Below are 18,838 nucleotides of genomic sequence, written 5' to 3'. Positions count from 1 at the left end.
CCTCCCATGGGGACTGTGGGGGAGTAAGTTGTCTCCAAAGAAATAGTTGTTAGGTATTTCAACTTTGTTGAATAAAATGGCTATATCAGAATTTTGATCCGGTGACTTTGGGGAAAAATTAGCGTGGGAGGAAGCCTAGGTGCCCTCTAATTTTTTCGGCCACTCAAAAAGGGCGCTAGAACTTTTAATTTCCGTTAGAATGAGTCCCCTTGCGACACTCTAGGACCACTGAGTCGATACGATCACCCTGGAAAAAAAAAGAATAAATAAACACGCATCTGTGATCTGTCTTCTGGCAAAAAATGCAAAATTCCACATTTTTGTAGATAGGAGCTTGAAACTTCTACAATAGGGTTCTCTGATACACTTAATTTGATGGTGTGGTTTTCGTTAAGATTGTATGACTTTTAGGGGGTGTTTCTCCCTGTTTTCTAAAATAAGACACACTTTCTCAGGCTCGTAACTTTGATGGGTAAGACTAAACTTGATAAAACACACATATATGTATATATATATGTATATATATATATATATATACATATATATATATATAATAAATATATATATATATATATATATATATATATATATATATATATATATATATATATATATATATATATATATATATATATATATATATATATATATATATATATATATATATATATATATATATATATATATATATATATATAAATCAGCATTAAAATGCGATTCTTTTGATGTAACTAATGGTATCAAAATTCTAGTTTTTAGAGTTTCGGTTACTATTGAGCCGGGTCTCTCCTTACTACAGTTCGCTACCACGAAGTGTTTGACTGGTACTATTGGTCCGAAAACCAGTTTATTTGTGTATATTAATGAATCAAAGATATAAAAAAGAATACCAAGCGATACCTAGGATATATTCGTTTCTGAGTAAAAGATAACCTGGCTTGTCTTATCACTGAGAGATCGAGATCGAACTTTCACAGACAATTGTGTTTGAGTTTCGTGCCTCCAATTTATGAAAGTGTGTTGGACTGGCGTAAAACTTGTTGCTCAAAATTTAGTTTTTTCTCAAAATCTAGGGTGGGGCATTTTTTTCATTAATATATCAAAAAGGGAATTTTTCAACAAAAATACCAAAAAAGCATTTTCCAAATTACAGGGGAGGGGGGCATAAAAACTAGGGGTAATTCTAATTCAGTTACTTTCAAGGTTTGATAAAGGGAGCTGTAAATTGTGAATGTAAGTAATTGTGCATTATATATTTATTTCTATCTATTTTAGTTTTAGGTATTTTTTTTAGCTTTAATTACTTTCTTTTTTAATGCTGAATACGTCTTGTTATATACGGGTGAAGTATCCGTTGGATTTTTGTTGTTTCTCTTCGCTTTCACTTACTGGCAATAGACCGTTTGTCCTCTTTATTTTCATTTCTTTATTTTTGTAATGCCCCCTCGTTAGCGCTACTGTTGGAGTTGGAGAGTGGGTAAGGTGACATAGGTGGGGGGGGGGTCAATTTTCCTGTGATCCTCAAAGAACAGTATACACTACGTTTTTTCTATTCGTTGTTCTTCCAACACATTCATTTGCTTGGATTATTTGTCAATGGAAAGACAGTGTGATGTAAAATATTATGTACAACTGAGATAAATAACTCTAATCTCGATGACGAACTCTCGAGGTCACTTGGAACTCTCTAAGATAACTTAGGGAAACACAAAGTATTCTATGTAAATGTCACCTTACAAGGATTTACTTGGTTCCGCCTCATAAGTTACACACTTAGAAAATAGATTTACACGTTTAGACAGTGGATTACATAATTTGAAGTAATTTGTTAGTTTTACGAACATGTCAAATTTTTTGTGGGGGAAAGACGCGTGCTATCCCTGAAGTTTGCCCCTCCCCAGGTTTTGAAAAATACCCTTTCTTGGTGTTTTCATTGAAAAAGCCCATCTAGGTATTTTCGTTGAAAAAAATACCCCGCCTAGATTTTGAAGTAATACAGTAGGCAACCCCGCCTTGATTTTCAGAATTGGCGTCAGTGCCTGTAGCTGACCTAGCATCCTGTTTTCCATTGGCCTTTTTATTGATATGTACCCCGCAATTCACCGCAGAAACCTTATCAAAAACCACATCGCCGAAGAGATAGTCAATATCAAACGCAATTTTTCTTTTTGCATTTTTTTTTTAATAAAAATTTCATTTTATTTGATAGTAGCCTTTTTTGCAGATGACCGATAAAAAACTGATTCCTTGCTCCAAAAAAAAACTCCTATTGATAAAACATGAATTAATATTAAACGAAACGTTGCTTGTTGCATAACTTAAAAAAAAAAAAAAAAACTGGACTTAATTTGATAGCCGCTTTTCTGCAGATTACTCAACAAAAACTGGTTCTTTTTCTGTGCCAAGTTATATAATGAATTTGATTCTCTTTGGGAGCTTTGTTCAAAACTGGTTCTCATGTAACTTGTATCCGGTTATATCAGCTATCTTTTTTTGGAGTTCAGACCAAATAAAATGATGTAATTTGTAAAAGAATTTGTTTTCACGTTAATTGTATCTGTAACTCAGGGTTTTATGCGTATAATTAAGAGTAAAAGAAATAGAATATGAGACTCCTAACTGTGGCAAAGCTTAAGGGCTGGACAGACGTAGTGTTTCTCAGGAAACGGTGACGTGGTTTTGGCAAATTATTTTAAATTTCTTAAACAGGGACACTTAGCAAAGACAGTTTGCTTAGCTAAGCCATCTAGTGGTATATTGAGTGAGTTAGTATCCTAAGTCCACGAATCCTATATTACTACATATTGAGAGAATCAGTCCAAAAACGCCCAAAATGATCGTTTACCCTGAAACGAATGTCAGTTCAAAAGCTAACGTACAGTATGATCGTATTGAAATAAATACATCCGTTTTTAACTTTAAAGGCCCTTTTTGGAGCTTGTGCAGAATTACTCCTCCTTAAAACAACTTTAAAATACTTTTTTCATTCCTGTAAATGCTTCACTTTACCTTATTACCACCCCAACCCCCTAATATGCAAATATATATCCCGAATTTATATTTTCCATGCATTTTTCCGGGTCTAGGTGCGTCACTCCTTCCAAGCAAGGGGTAATAATGATAGATGGTAATAAGCTTACCTAAGTTATGGATGTCAAGTGATTGATTTTTTCAAACGATAATTTCGACAGGACCTGTGCCTGTTATCATCAGGTTCAAATTCAAATCTCTTGCCAGAAAATAAAATCATTAAATAAATAAAACTAAAAACACTGAACAACACTAATAATGAACCGAACCTGGAATTATTGTTGAGACATGGCCCGAATTTTGGAATTGGCATTGATGGCTACTATCCTAGTAGATCTTAAAGAGGTTGGGCCTGTAGGAGAGGGGTGGAGTTTTTTTTTAGTTTTCAGTCTATGGGTGACGGGTTCCCACATTAGCGAAATTTGCATTTAATTTTTTTTTGGCTACCTAAATAACTTTCTCATAGTTTTGATCGGATAATTTTGATAAAAAGGGGTGCGGGAGGAGGCCTAGTTGCCCTCCAATTTTTGATTACTTAAAAAGGCAACTAGAGCTTTTAATTTTTTTATGAACTTTTTATTAGTAATAAATATACGTACTTACGAATTAACTTACGTAACGAACTTCTATATTTGTATATTTTTATCTCGTACATGAGGTGGTTCGCCCCCACGCCAATACCTCGCTCTTTACGCTGAAGCTTCAATTTTGTCCCAATTCTTTAAGAATGACCCCTAAATCACAAAGACCGTAGAATAAATAGTTAAAATTACTATAAATACTTTTGCGTAAAGAGTGAGGTATTATGGAGGAGACGAACCCCCTGGAAACGTAATAATTTCTGTTCGTTTTAGGTTCTTATGCTGCTCCTTACTTCCAGCTAAAGTAAATTTTTTCGTTTATTTTCTCCTTTTCTTTAATAAAGCTAGAAACTCCTAGGGCCCCTTCATAAAAATTCTCTTCCCTCGTGATAAATTCTTCCATGGAAAGATCTTCCCATGTAACCACCTCTCCTAATAACCTCACCTCCCCTCAACGCGAAAAAGTCCCCCCGAAAACGTCTCTACACTTCCCAATAACCATTACTATGCGTAAACAATGGTCAAGGTTTGTAACTTGCAGCCCCTCCACCGGGGACTGTGGGGGATTAAGTAGTCCCGAAAGACATAATTATTAGGTTTTTCGAATATGCTGAACAAAACAGCTATCTCAAAATTTTGATCCGGTGACTTTGGGAAAAAATGAGCGTGGGAGGGGGTGTAGATGCCTTCCAATTTTTTTGGTCGCTTAAAAGGGGAACTAGAACTTTTAATTTCCATTAGAATGAGTCCTCTCGCGACATTCTAGAACCACTGAGTCGACACGATTACCCCTGGGGAAAAAAAAAAACAACAAAAAAACGAATAAACACGCATCCGTGATCTGTCTTCTGGCAAAAAAAAAAATACAAAATTCTACATTTTGTAGATAGGAGCTTGAAACACATACAGCAGGGTTTTCTGATACGCTGAATCTGATGGTGTGATTTTCGTTAAGATTCTTTGACTTTTAGAGGGTGTTTTCCCTAGTTTCTAAAATAAGGTAAATTTTCTCTGACTTGTAACTTTTGATGGGCAAGACTAAACTTGATCAAACTTGTATATTTAAAATCAGCATAAAATGTAATTCTTTTGATGTAATTATTGGTGTCAAAATTTCATTTTTAGAGTTTCGGTTACTATTGAGTCGGGTCGCTCCTGACTACAGTTCGTTATCATTAACTGTTTGATTCAGACTTTTGTATATCTATTATCATAACGACTCATTGGGATAGGTGTGAGATTTCTCTCCCTGCTAGTGGGTCTAAAATATTCCTTTTGGAAAATATGACCTAAATTGCATTTTTCGTATTTTTGACCCCCCCTCCCCGGGAATACTCTGATCCTCTTTCTCTTCTGAAGTTGGTGTTTAAATGCATGTATGTGAGATTATATCAATCGCTCAAATTAAGGATTTTTTTTCATTTTTTTATACCGAGAGCAGCATGTTCATCACTGTGGATTAATCTAATGGATCACTATGGATTAATCTATTAGGAATTAATCTGTGATTATGTGGATATACAGGATTAAATAGGAATATACGAATTAAGGATATATTTTTTAAGCGAGAGCAGTAGGTTCATAACTAAGGATTAGAATTAAGGGATTAATTTAGGATTTTGTGGATATTAAGAATTTAAGTGGATTATACGAATTAAGGATTATATGAATATTTTTTTTCAGCGAGAGCAGCATGTTCATCACTAAGAACCGTTTTATTCTCAAGACGTGTGGCACAACAACGCCCCTAAAATGCTTGAGTCATTTAATTGGCTTGGTTGAAACTTACTCTGGCTATAATGATATTGAGGTAAGTGCTTTATTGGCTCAGAATAATGACTATTACTCTATAAACATGGTTAAAAAAATATTAACAGGCGGAAACATATTGCTATGCAGCTCTTCTGGGTTGTTATTGATAACCCATTGTTATCAATAACCCCTTATAACCCCTTGTTATTGGGTCATGTCTGATTTTTTACTTAAAATTTTCATAATTTTGATAAAAAACTTCAGCTTCAGCTTCTAACCCAACTTGTTACCAACTTGTTCAGCTTGTTACCTTTTTAAGTAACCAGAAAATTGGAGGGCAACTACGCCTCCTTCCCCACCCCTTATTTCTCAAAATCGTCTGATCAAAATTAAGAGAAAGCCATTTAGCCAAAAAAAGAATTAGTATGCAAATTTTTATTTAATAATTTATGTGCGGAGAGCCAAAATCAAACATGCATTAATTCAAAAACGTTCAAAAATTAAATAAAAAAACTAGTTTTTTTAACTGAAAGTAAGGAGCGACATTAAAACTTAAAACGAACAGAAATTACTCCGTATATGAAATGGGTTGTCCCCTCCGCAATCCCTCGCTCTTTACGCTAAAGTTTTTAATTGTTTGAAAAAGTAGAACTGTGGCAAAGAGTCAAACTTTTAGGGGGTGTTTCCCCCTATTTTCCAAAATGAGGCAAATTTTCTCAGGCTCATAACTTTTGATGACAAAGACTAAATTTGATGAAACTTATATATTTCAAATCAGCATGAAAATCCGATTCTTTTGATGTATCTTTTAGCATCAAAAATTTCGATTTTTAGAGTTTTGTTTACTATTGAGCCGGGTCGCTCCTTACTACAGTTCGTTACCACGAACTGTTTGAACACTGACAGTAGTAGCTAAAACTTTTAAAAGACGGATTTTAAATGAAGAATTAAAATGAATTAAAAATTAAATGAGAAGAAAAAAGAACTGAAATGAAGCTGTTTCTATGCTGATGCCAAATACGCCAAGTCCACAAAATCAGCTCCTTGTCAAAATTTAATTTAGGAAACATCTCCAAAAAGAGGAACATCATTTAATTAAAATAAAAAAAAAATAATTGGCTGAAATTCCCTCTTTGAAAAATGTGGCATAAAGTGCACTTTTGCGTATTTTTGACCACCCCCCCCTCTCCCCAGGATTGCCCTGATCCTATTTTTCCAAGAGTTGAAGTGTGTACTCGTAAGTATGCTATATCGTATCAATGGCTCAGGTAAAAACATTTAATAGCACGGCAGACATGATATTAATAAACTTTGTAAAGAGGTTTCGTTAAAAAAAATTGTATTATAGAATATGTATGACGTCGCTCCCTGTCGAAAGTTAATTTTAGGAAAAGGGTAAAACATGCGCCAAAAGAAGAGCATTGTTTCATTTATATTTGTGGGATCAAATTTAATGTTCTAAGAACTTCAGTGTTTTGTTTTGTAAGAAATAAGGAGCTCCTATGTACAAAAATACGAATTTGGTATTTTTCTTGAGTGTGATCATGTTATTTGTTTCGTAAGGTTTAGCCTCCAGCTTGGTTGGTAACCCTGCTGTCTGATTACTGTCTGAGCTTTGTGACCCATTGGATGTCATACACGGGTTTGAGATTACACTTCGCATCTCGCTTTGGGTCTTGTTTACTAGGTCTTGTTTCCCCTTAGCTTCTTCCTGTCATATTTGATTTGATTTATTATGACAGTTTGGTACTTGTATGATATAGCCCTTACCTAATATTCTTCTAGTGTGTTTCTCTGACGCTTTTTTCAATCCTAATGAAGTATACCAAAGTACGATAAAAATATAATACTTTAGAAAAAAATGTGCTATATTTTTCCACATTAGGGGGTGGGGGGAAAGTATAACTTCTTCTGTTATTTCAATTTTTAAAGTGAAAATCCGAAAAATAAGTTTTTTTTTCCAAATTTATTTGGTGACAAGCCCCCCCTCTTCCCGTAATTGCAACCACTATTTCTTTCATTATTTCCTATACTTTGCTAACAATTTAGCAGTAAGGAGAGTTTGGACTCCTCCCATCCCTTTCTGCAAATTTGACTTGGTAGCATTCATTAAATTTTAGTTTTCTAACTGTACATAGTTAGAAAATTATATTTCGTTTTGCAAAAATTAGGTAATCTATTAATATTTAGAACCTAAGCACACATATTTGGATATTGGATTTGTGTTCAAGTTTGTTCGGTTCACGATTGGATGTTTTTAAGATTCACTTTTTCATGTAGGATTTGTACTACTCCCGCAAGAATTACAAAAGGCCAGAGCTTCAACGCATGCCACATCGATCTTTCAACGAAGAAGCTGCTTTGCTTGATGAGCTATTTCCAGGTTTGTTTATTTCCCTAATTTGCCCAAGCACGTACACGGGAATATATTTTTAGAAGAGGAAAGTAAGCTCGTCACCCCAGTGGCGGATCCAGGGGGCGCGGCCCCCCTAAAGTAGTGGTGGATTTGTGGCTGGTATCGCTTGCTATAGTTTCGGTTGGGGCAAAAGTTATATTTTGTAATTAGTTTTTAATAGTTGAGTTTTTAACAAGTTTTTAGTTATTTCTTACAAGTTTCAAACACGGTTTCATTGACCCTCTCCTGTCCGCCAAATAGGTGAACTTTGCTAAGATATGGACACAGGTATAAAATCTTTCCATTTAGAGGGGAGTTTAAGGTTTGTGTCTCGTAGCAACAACCACCCTCCCGAAAAACACCTGCGTGTCTGGATGACTTTTTTAATAGTGCCTCACTTGGGAATAAGCCAGTGATAGATCTAGGAGGGACATGCCATAAGGGGACAGCGGAGACAAATGTAATGTTTAGTTTTGTTTTAACAATTAATTTTGTTACGAAAATGATAATTTCTAGAGAAAAGAACTTGAATTAATATAATAATTTATTTAGGATACGGCATTAGACTTTACAGTCCCTACCGGCGGTGCTGATCTCCGTTTCTTGGCCCTTCAGCCAGGAAGTGCAATAGGGGTTGGGGGCCAACCATCCTGTGCTTTCGTACACCCTTCTGTTTACCTTCCCCAGATTTCTCCAGGTACCCATTTAGAGCTGGGTCGACTCTGGCTGAGCTTACAGAGTCACGCCACTGACCCCCGTCCCAAACTAAACAATTGGGTACACTGGGAACAATTTATTTACGAGACAAAAAATTTATAAAATAATAATTATTTTATATATAATATTATAATATATAATATAATATAATAAAATAAAATATATAATATTTTATATATAATAAGTATAACAAAAAGTGTAAGCTACTTTTGCCGACATACCAACTTTGTATTACTTGTGATAAGAGTAAAAAAAAAGAACCAGGTCACATTTGTAGGTTAGGAGGGGCCGTATGTTGAATAGGCCAATATAATAATATTCTATTGAGGAGCAGAGACATAGGTTTTACATTAAGATCATCGAAGTATCCTCGTAATTTTCTTTTTTTGCCTAAATTCTGGACTAACTTTGTATACTAAGTAAACATAAGGGTCATCAAGATCTTATTTCGCTTTACTCTTACTTTGTAGACCGTGGCACGCGTGGCGCGTTACTATTATTTCGTAGCCGTGGCATAACTGTGTCCCTTAGATGAGATTTTATAAGTTTAAAGCAACTTATCTTTATCGTTTACTATAATAACCATAGTTTCAGAAAAAAGAGGCGTGATCTTGATAAGAAATAACACCATCAAATACAGCATGTCTGAGAGCTGTAATGCGGATGCTTTGAGATTCTCACTTATAAAATATGGAGTTTCTTAATTCAACCGAAAAGGATTGTTACTTATATTTTGTGACACATCTTGAATTTTAAGGGAAAATACTCTCATTTTTTTGACAAAAGTGATTCTACTAACAAGACTTAAATCATCCGAGCAATGTAAAAGAAAATGATTGGCGATAACATCGGTTGTTCTTGACACTTCTAAGAGCATGGGGTCTGTCCTCGGCGGGGGGGGGGGGGGCACAGATATGTCCAGAAATATCGCGAGAAAGATTAGGGGAAGCTTCATTTTAAATTTCCCCAAAGCTGGAAAACGTTTCATCGTTCACATAAATGTACAGTTTTTGACGGGGTAGGGTATAACATCTTCCAAGCATCTACGCAGCGGGGGGAGGGGGATTCGGACTCTTCCAGATTCCTTATATTGTATGTTTTATTTATATTTTCTTTACGATTTATATCGAGGGGTCGCCCACTTTCCACCACCAGCGTATATCTTGGAGTGCCACGTGTGCCGCTCAGTTCTGCTGCACCTGACAAACTCCCTGCAACACTTGGCTCACTTTCACCTCGCTTGGTGTGCGCCATCTGGTGTATGTGCCTTCAGAATGTCGGAAGCTCCCCCTTCCTGCCCTCCTAAACAAGATTTTCAGCGTACTCGCTATTTGTAGACATATGCAGTTGACAGTAGGTAGATACCATTTTCTATAGTTTAGTGTACGTTAGAGGGCCCCTGATGTTATTTTACCAGGGCACAGCTCAGGTCGTGATCGTGACCTTGTACTTTCACTAGTGACTGTTGTTTCAGTGCCCATATTAATTTAACCGTCTACAAGGCTAATGCAAGCCTTCAGACACTTACCAAAATGAGGCGTTTTGGATGTGATACTGAAAGTCTTCTCCATGCCTAAATGTGTTATGTTCGCCCGTTGGTCGAGTACGCGTGCCCGGTGTGGGGTCAATCTGCTATCCGCACGGCGTTCCTTTTACGCGACATAGAGTCAGTCCAGAAAAGAGCAACCAGGATTATACTCAGAAACCGCGACTTACCCTATGATCAAGCCCTCGCGAAACTGAATTCATCTCCACTTAAAGTCCGGCTCTAACACCTGATTCAGCAATTTCGAAAATCCGTCCTAGCCAATACGAGCCACCGATCACTACTACCTGAACCAGCCCCTCCTGATAGTCGAACTCGATTACAAAATAAACTTCTACCCCCTAGAGTACGAACTGATCGTTACACCAACTCATTTGTGCCTTTCTTCACGTCAATTTTCAATGCTGAGTCGTAGGGTGTGATTTTTGTTTAAATGTATGATTTTGTAAAAAAAAAAAACTAAATTTAGCTATGCTACGACAGTTTAGTAAATATACCAATCTCTCTCTCTCTCTCTCTCTCTCTCTCTTTCTGTATATATATATATATATATATATATATATATATATATATATATATATATATATATATATATATATATATATATATATATATATATATATGTATATATATATAGTTTCTTCAACTTTTTTTTGGCTCTTAAACCGTTTTTTTTTCAGTTACTAAGCTAATTTCCAGGAATATTTTAAGCGTGGGTGTTCTTCTCAGAATTTAGTTAGTAGACACGATATGCTGATGTATTACGTCGTCCGTATTATTTGAGTTACAAATTGCAGAAGAAATTGAAAGAATGATGACGAATGCAATAAAGATAAACCGTTGATGTCTGGTTTTCTCTTATCGTTAATCTCTTGTAATAATAGATATTTGGCGAGTCAACAGATTTCCACATTTTTGCAGATAGGAGCTTGAAACTTCTACTATAGGGTTCTCCGATACGCTGAACCTGATGGTGTGGTTTTCGTTAAGATTCTATGATTTTTAAGGGGTGTTTCCCCCTGTTTTCTAAAATAAGGCAAATTTTTACTGGCTCGTAACTTTTAATGGGTAAGTCTAAACTTAATGAAACTTATATATTGCTAAATCAGCATTAAAATGCAATCCTTTTGATGTAACTATTGTTATAAAAATTCCGTTTTTTAAGAGTTTTGTTTACTATTGAGCCAGGTCGCTCCTTATTACAGTTCGTTACCACGAACTGTTTGATAATAATTTATGTATAACCCCCTGTACAAAACAATGTGAGAATGGTGGAGTAAAAAGAGGGAAAACAGAAATAAACATAAGAAAAGAAAACAATACAGGAGAAGGAAACAACACATAAGTACAACAAGGTCAACAGAACAAACGGATGAGAGCAAAGGTACAATTCAATAAGTACATCAAAATCAATAAGGAAAAAAGTCAACAGAACAAACAGATGAACTTGTGATATGGGATAATCCGTCAATATGCTTGTGCCGAAGCTCCGGTAGTTTTGCAGTTATATTGGGAGCTTTATATTTTCGGATTATTCTCCGATTTCGATACGACAGAGGTCGATAAAGCATGTATTTACAGTATTTATAGTAAAATCTACGTAGTTTACTTAAATAACTTATTTTCAGTAGAAAGAAGGTCCCAGAAAGATAAAGTACAGAGTGATCACAAAAAAACTGAATACAAAGAAACCAGAGCCTTTCTATTATACTTAGACCGGTTTGACATAATCTTAGAGTATCCAAATCTGACTTTTTTACAAGCTTCTGGTATTGCAGACTGGCATAAGGACAAAATATTTTTACAAGTTGTTAAACCAAGCCACCGAAAATTTCAACAGTGGAAATGGATGTATTTTTAATTTGAAGAGGAGTATTTGGCAAGGTACCGTCAAAACACATATACTCGCATTTTTCCGATTCAGATTTATTCCAATATCAAGGAAACCTTTTTTAACCCTTTGAACTGTGCGGGACAGGGACGATTTGTATCTACTGATAAGGAGAATATCATCTGCATAAGCAATATATGACACGTCAGTAAACCCCATAAAATATGTCCGAGAGATCTTGGCAATTATCCAAGCAATACACATCTTGAAAGCATAAGGTGACAAAACTCCGCAATGACGTATACCACAACGGACTGCAATATTTTCTTGCATGGGAGTCCCATTTAATTTTAAACGCAAGTGTGCATAACTGTACCAATATCTCAGAACAAAGATAATAGACATATTTACACCATTTACAGAAAGAGAATACAAAGCTTGACTATGAACAGTACTATCGAACGCCTCAGAAACAGTGTTGCCAACGCCTCGGAAGAAAAAGTACCGCAAAACGCCCTAAAATTGTACCACTGATCAAAAAATTGTACCATATCTTTTTTTTTCGTGTTGTGCTACGGGCAAGACGAAAATGTTTTTTTTTTTTTTGCTACGCACAACACATGGACGTTCGGAAAGTTATATTACAATAAAGAGAACAAAGTATCAGATATCTTCTTTCAAAGATATTTGGGAGACCTCCTTTCTCTTCTGCAGAGACCATTTTGGTGACCTCCAAATAACTGCTCACCTATAGCAGTTAGATGCAGAGACCTCCAAATAACTGCTCACCTATATATAAAAATTACAATTCCCTCCGCTCGCTGCGTTCTGACGCCCAGTCAAATCTTACTGTACCATATTGTACCACATTTTGTAAAATGTACCAGGAAATTTGAATCTGAAGATATTATTAACAGAACCATAGATGAGATGAATCCTAACATTATGTTTATGAAACGATTTAGAAAAAATTCGTCGCTTATATAGTAAGAAGAATAAATTATCACTTAAGAAGAGATTAGAAGCACTAAAAAAAAAAAAAAAAAAAAAAAAAAACATTCAAAAAACATTGTCAAATCTTACTGTACCATATTGTACCACATTTTGTAAAATGTACCAGGAAATTTGTGATTGTACCAGAATGTACTTTTAGAGGTGAAATGTACCAAAATGGTACAATTGTACCACTGTTGGCAACCCTGCTTAGAAATATCTAACGAACAAAAAGGAACTTGCTCATTTCGTTGAGAGGCTTGACGCAGAACACTCATGAGTACCCTGTGGGCATGCGCACAATTAATTCCTTGCTTGAACCCAAACTGATTTTCTCCATAAAATGCGCTCTCATTGATTGACGGAAGTAAAACATTCAAAAATCTTTCTTAGCGTTCACGTGACTGTAACGGGGCATAAAAAGAACAAGCAGAAGCATCCTTTCAGCTTTTCCGCGTTGATTTAACAGTTCCAGAGAGGAAACTGTCAGGGACTATGGAACTAACTAAGCACATTTGAAATAATAACTGCAAATGAAACATCAGTTCTTTGAAACCAGGCCGAATATTTTTAACAGAAATACCATCTATATCAAATGATTTTGATTTGGGCCGCTTCACTGACTTAATGATAAGGTCATACGACACAGGTAAGACATGCCGCTGTGACAGGTTACGAGGTAAACAAATGTTTAGTAACTTAACTATACACCGCATGTACAGAATGATTTAACTTCGAGAAAATTTGGGAGTACTGTGACAGCCATTGAGACGAAGAAATATTACATTGAGTTTTATATTCATCAAACTTGGAACTATTTGAAACATTTTTCCAATCTTTCTTATTCTTAGGGAAATTTTTCCCACTAAGACGGGTTTTACTGAGATGCTTTTTATAAGCAATCATTGTTGACTGCTTAATATCAATCACTTTCCCCGAAGAAGGTCTGCCACACGCTGCCCAAATTGGAAGCCAAAACTTCGCTTTATTTTTTATAGGTTTAAACTCTGGGTGAATATTCCACACTGGTTGCCGAGTATTAATGCGACAGCGATCAAGAGGCACTGTCACACCTTCCGCTTCCTTCAAAAAAGAAATTATTTTTAAATAGTAAATATTCTAATCAAGTTTCTTATTCGGGCAAGGGGTACTAAGTTGCAAAAGGTGGTAGGGTAGATAAAAAAGGGAAGCAAGTGTTGTTAAATAAACTTCCCGATTTGCCTTTCCCCAATTTGATTTTTCGAACCATTTTTTCTTCTTTGGGGCTTTAGCATGAGGAACTGAAGGCAAAGAAAGTGTCAAAGAAATGGGAAGGTGGTCAATGTCGCAGTAATCTTCGTCAACATGAACCACAGAAGAAACTAGACATGCGCTTAATACACAATGATCAATATTTGATGTTGACCCGGTGTGATGCACGGATATGTAACCTGAATCATTTTTGACAAAACGGTACGGGATAAGGAAAATATCCAGAGAAATTTTCGAACGTTGGGAAATTGCACCTAAATTTGTATTCATATCCCCCAAAACAACCCACTGTAGACTGTTTTAACTAATGTCCTTAAGTAACATCTGCAACTGTGTGCAAGCTTTCGTATAAGCAATCAGGGATAACACTATTTTTTGTTACACGGCAAATAACAGTTTACAAGCACAGTATTGCCTAGCCGGACATCCAAAAAATGTCTGTCTGAAAAATACTGTACCGGAGATAAATGGGACAGTTTTTTATTTACTATGCACGCAAGACCACCGGAAGGGCGACCACGTGTACCTCGAGCACTCACAACAAAATAAAAATGATCTTTGCTTCGCTTTAGGAAACTAACGGAAGAAGAACAGCAGATAGTGCTGCAGGCACACAATGTCATTAATAGAAACCAAATAGTCAATTGAAGCAGCTTTATCCTTGGTGCAATTTATGTTATATGAAACTATGGAAAAGTCCAATTCATTCATTTAAGGTTTGGGGTTTTCTTTCTGCTGTTAACAATATCACATAGAATAGGGCACCGTAGGCTATACGAAACAAGTGATCCATCACAGTTAGCGTATTTGGGCTGTATTTGACACGGAGAATCACGTGTTGCCTCATGAGGACAAGCACATCGAGAGCATTTTGGGAAAGAACTTTCGCACGCCGCCTGTGGGTGTTTGGGTGAACGGTACTTGTTACAACATAGTGGAAGATCGTACAAAACAGATACTCGAATTGATTCATACTCAATCCGGATGCCATCATTCAAAGCATGGTCGAGTGACCTGGCATCCGTAAAACAGAGCTTTACAGAATTCGATAAGGCCAGTAGCATCAGTGATCCCAGGGACCTCCTTAAACCAGGCGAGTTCAAAATCACTTTCAATGCCTTCAACTAAACCATAGTACTTTTTGACCTTCATTTTCACGATTGAGGAAGGTAGGACAGACTGGACCGAGAGAAAGAACTCCGGGGCAGCGGTTTTATCAATGGACACAATCATCTTGTCACCAACAGGTGTTTGATTCATGACGGTTATCGAACAACAGGTGTTCGATAACCGACAAAATCGATTCATGACGGCAAACTTGTTCCAGAGCTTATCTGCATTTCGTAGGATTGCTCAGATCAGACGGAACCTTGGAGATAATCACAGTGGCATGATTTTCATCGTTGCGAGACGAAAGGGATGGGAAATTGGTTTCGTAAGGCACCATTTTAGAAGGCATGGCTTTTAACAGCAGTTCACAGCTATGTATTTTCACACCTAGTCTAAAATATGCTACCGCTGGTACACAAGGGACTTCAGTTATACTTTATATCATACTTTATAAAAGTATGACAGTTTGATCAATTTTCTAAGAAGTTAAGAACGTTCTTACTTGTTTCTTCACTAGTAATTGAATGGATTACCGTGAAATTTGTATCCTCTATTCCTTCTTAAATATTTAGATTTTTTATTGGGGGTATAGGCCCCATAATCCTTCTGTCTCACATGAGGTAATTGCGTATCTACACATACACGTGCACAACCACCTACTAAAGGGATCTCGTATGGGGAGTAATTGCCGAAATACTTTCTGGGGGGAGATAGAGGGAGGGGTACAAGACGGGAGAAAACTAGCTTTAACTCTTTTTCCGGAAACGCATGTGTTTTGTTGGTTCTTTACTTTTCTAAGGGAGCCATATTACCACTACTATCTCGAGAATCCTGTGCAAGATTCTTGAAGCATATTCACTTTGCCATAGTATTCTACTATCATATTAATAACATTTCTACTTTTAATATATATATGGCAAAATCACAAAGGCCTATGAAATGTCCCGGGATGTTGAGCTCCTAGATTCTTTTTTGCAAAATTTACCAGTTTTTGAGAAGACCCCACCCCCTATCATGTATGAATTAATAATGTATCTGCAAATATCATCAACGCATAAAGACGTGCCAGATAATTCCTTGTTCTTGTGACGTTTTTTTTGTTTTTCTTTTTTAAAAAGGCTTGAGGATTTTGATTGGTCATTTTTTAGTAGTTATTATAGGTCTTATGAAAAGTTAGATCATTGGACACAGGAAATAAGTGACCTTTCGAAGGAAGAGTGTCTGAAGAAAAAACATATTCTAGATAGTAGAAATAAACCAAGGAAACCCTGGGTAACGTCAAATTTAGTAAATTCAATTAATCGAAGACATTGTCTATATAAGTTGAGTGTGATATGTGGTAGTGAGACTTATAGTAGAGCGTATAAGAATTATGATATTACTTTAAATAAACCCCTGAGGAAGGCTAAAAGGGAATATTATTTTAAGGAATTTAAAAACTGTCAGGATAATCCATCAAAGACCTTGATGACAATTAAGTCAGTCATTGGAAATAATGCTAGCAAGACACCATATTTAAATCAGCAGGAAGACCCAGGTCAACTTGCCGAAGGAATGGCTTCCCATTGTTCTAATATATGTTGTAAAATAAAGAATTCGATTGAATTTTATCCTGAGAATGGAACTTTTAAACAGTTTCTGGGCCCATCATGTAATTTGAGCATTTGGCTTACAAAGGTGACTGATCAAGAAGTGATTGACAGGTGTTTCTTCAATCAAGAGCAGTACTGCAGGACCTGATTATATATCTTTGAGGATAGTGAAATCGAATTTTGCCATTTTTTGTGCAAAATTTTGTTGATATGGTTAATGGTTGTTTTAAAGAAGGCTCATTCCCAAATGCCTTTGAAAGAGCAAAAATTATACCATTATGTAAACAGGGTGACCCAAAATATTTTATAATTATAGACCGATTTCTCTACTGTCAACCTTTTCAAGAGTGATGGAGAAATTAATGTTTGCGAGTTTGGATAGTTTTTTGAGTAAAAATGGACTTTTTTTTAAATCAGTTAGGTTTTCATAGATGTTATTCTACTGAGGATGCTATCTACTTCCTTACTAAAACAGTGATGGTTTTGATCAATAAATTTAAAGTTGGTTCAGTGTTTCTAGACGTATTAAAGGCGTTTGATACTTGTTACCATATGAGCTTATTAAAGATACTAGAAAATGGAGGTATTCACGGGAATGCGCTGCGACTTTTTGCCTCTTATCTTAATGATCGTGTCCTTTTTTGTGAAATTGGAGGTACATCAATAAATTGTAAAGTAAGATGTGTGGAGTTCTATAGGGGTCCCCCTTGGGACCACTATTGTTTGTAATATATGTAGTTGATCTATATTTAGCACTTGGTGGGCTGAATATTGATGTTGGAAGGGCCCAAAGACAAAGAGACCCTAATCAAGCTTTATTGCGGTCTGCGGGTGATGCATGTTTTACGGTGGCAAGACGCACTCTATCTTTCTAGGCGGGATTTTATGTTTTTCTTCATTTTCAGATGGGGCTGCTTATTGTTTCGGCTCCGTGAATCGAGATTGTTGGTATCTTTATACCTTAAACCCAGTCTTGCCGGCTGAGGTCTTGCGTCGCGTTTCTAGTGGCGGCTCACTCTCCGATGGCCAGTCTGACACTGAATCAATCGAATCAGATGGCTCAGAGAATTCGGATGATTCAGGGATTGCGGCATGGCTTGAAAGCGGCACTCGAGGATTAACAGAATGTCAAGATCGTGACCATACCATTGAAATTCTGATGACGAATCTTGACCCGGAATTGATGAAGATATTTACTAAAGAGTGCTCAAAAACAGCCGCAGAAGCTACTGAGGTAAGATTTGATTTAAAAATGATTTGATTGCGGATTTCCAATTTTATTTTTTATGTATAAAATAAGCAACTTTGATGGAGATTTATGTGAAAAAAAAGGATAAAATCATTGTATTTCAACGTCGTTACGCCGTAAGGTACCCATTGATGTCAGGAGCACCAGTGGGAAGGGGTTTTCGTGAAATTATCCCCTATTTTTTTACACCCCCTCCCCCCACAAAAAAGAAGAAAAACTAGTCAAATGATCTTCTAGTTTTCATGTTTTTTTGTCCTTTTTCTTAAATTTAAGTATTTCTATCAACGCGATCCAGCTTGCTGGTCATGTCTTGCTCCCAACCAACATGAAAGGAAGTCTAACCTAATAAATATATATACTTTTGATAAAGAAATATTCTTCATAGCAGGCGCATTTTAATGTAAGTTTGCTACTCACATTAAATTTATTCTACAGAAACTAAAAAAAAGATAATAATAATAAAAAAAACAGAAACAGGTCATATGTCTTATTTCCTAAGCACAAATATTATATACCTTTACTGACGGTAGTGGACAATGATGCAACTGTAGTCGGAATAGTTTTATTTCATATCTTAAAATATTAATTCCAAGGCTGTGTAGTCTTAAAAATCATTTGTATATGTTCACAAAGTAACCTAAACGCATTGGCTCCTTAAAGATATTGGGGTACACCGCGATAATCAGAGATAAAAATTTAAATAAATTGACTTTACAATCTAAGTAGAAGAAAAGTAAAATATTATTTTCTCAATGTCGTTAGTTAATTGTGTAAAAATTTTATATAGCAGT

The 18,838-nt window shown here is 35.9% G+C and overlaps 1 protein-coding gene across 1 annotated transcript in view; it reads left to right on the top strand.

Annotated features, from left to right (window-relative positions):
- LOC136026576 (S-adenosylmethionine decarboxylase proenzyme-like) overlaps window positions 1-18,838 on the top strand; it is a 45,797-nt gene that overhangs the window by 9,198 nt on the left and 17,761 nt on the right. The window contains exons 3-5 of the mRNA XM_065703281.1: window positions 5,295-5,421; window positions 7,644-7,746; window positions 17,704-18,032. Of these exons, the coding sequence (XP_065559353.1) occupies window positions 5,295-5,421; window positions 7,644-7,746; window positions 17,704-18,032 (559 nt within the window). The remainder of the gene's footprint in view (window positions 1-5,294; window positions 5,422-7,643; window positions 7,747-17,703; window positions 18,033-18,838) is intronic.

This window comes from Artemia franciscana, chromosome 4 (assembly GCF_032884065.1).
Source record: "Artemia franciscana chromosome 4, ASM3288406v1, whole genome shotgun sequence".
Taxonomy (NCBI): domain Eukaryota; kingdom Metazoa; phylum Arthropoda; class Branchiopoda; order Anostraca; family Artemiidae; genus Artemia; species Artemia franciscana.
The sequence above is the reverse complement of the archived record's forward strand: the minus strand, read 5'-3'. Positions and strand labels throughout refer to the sequence as shown.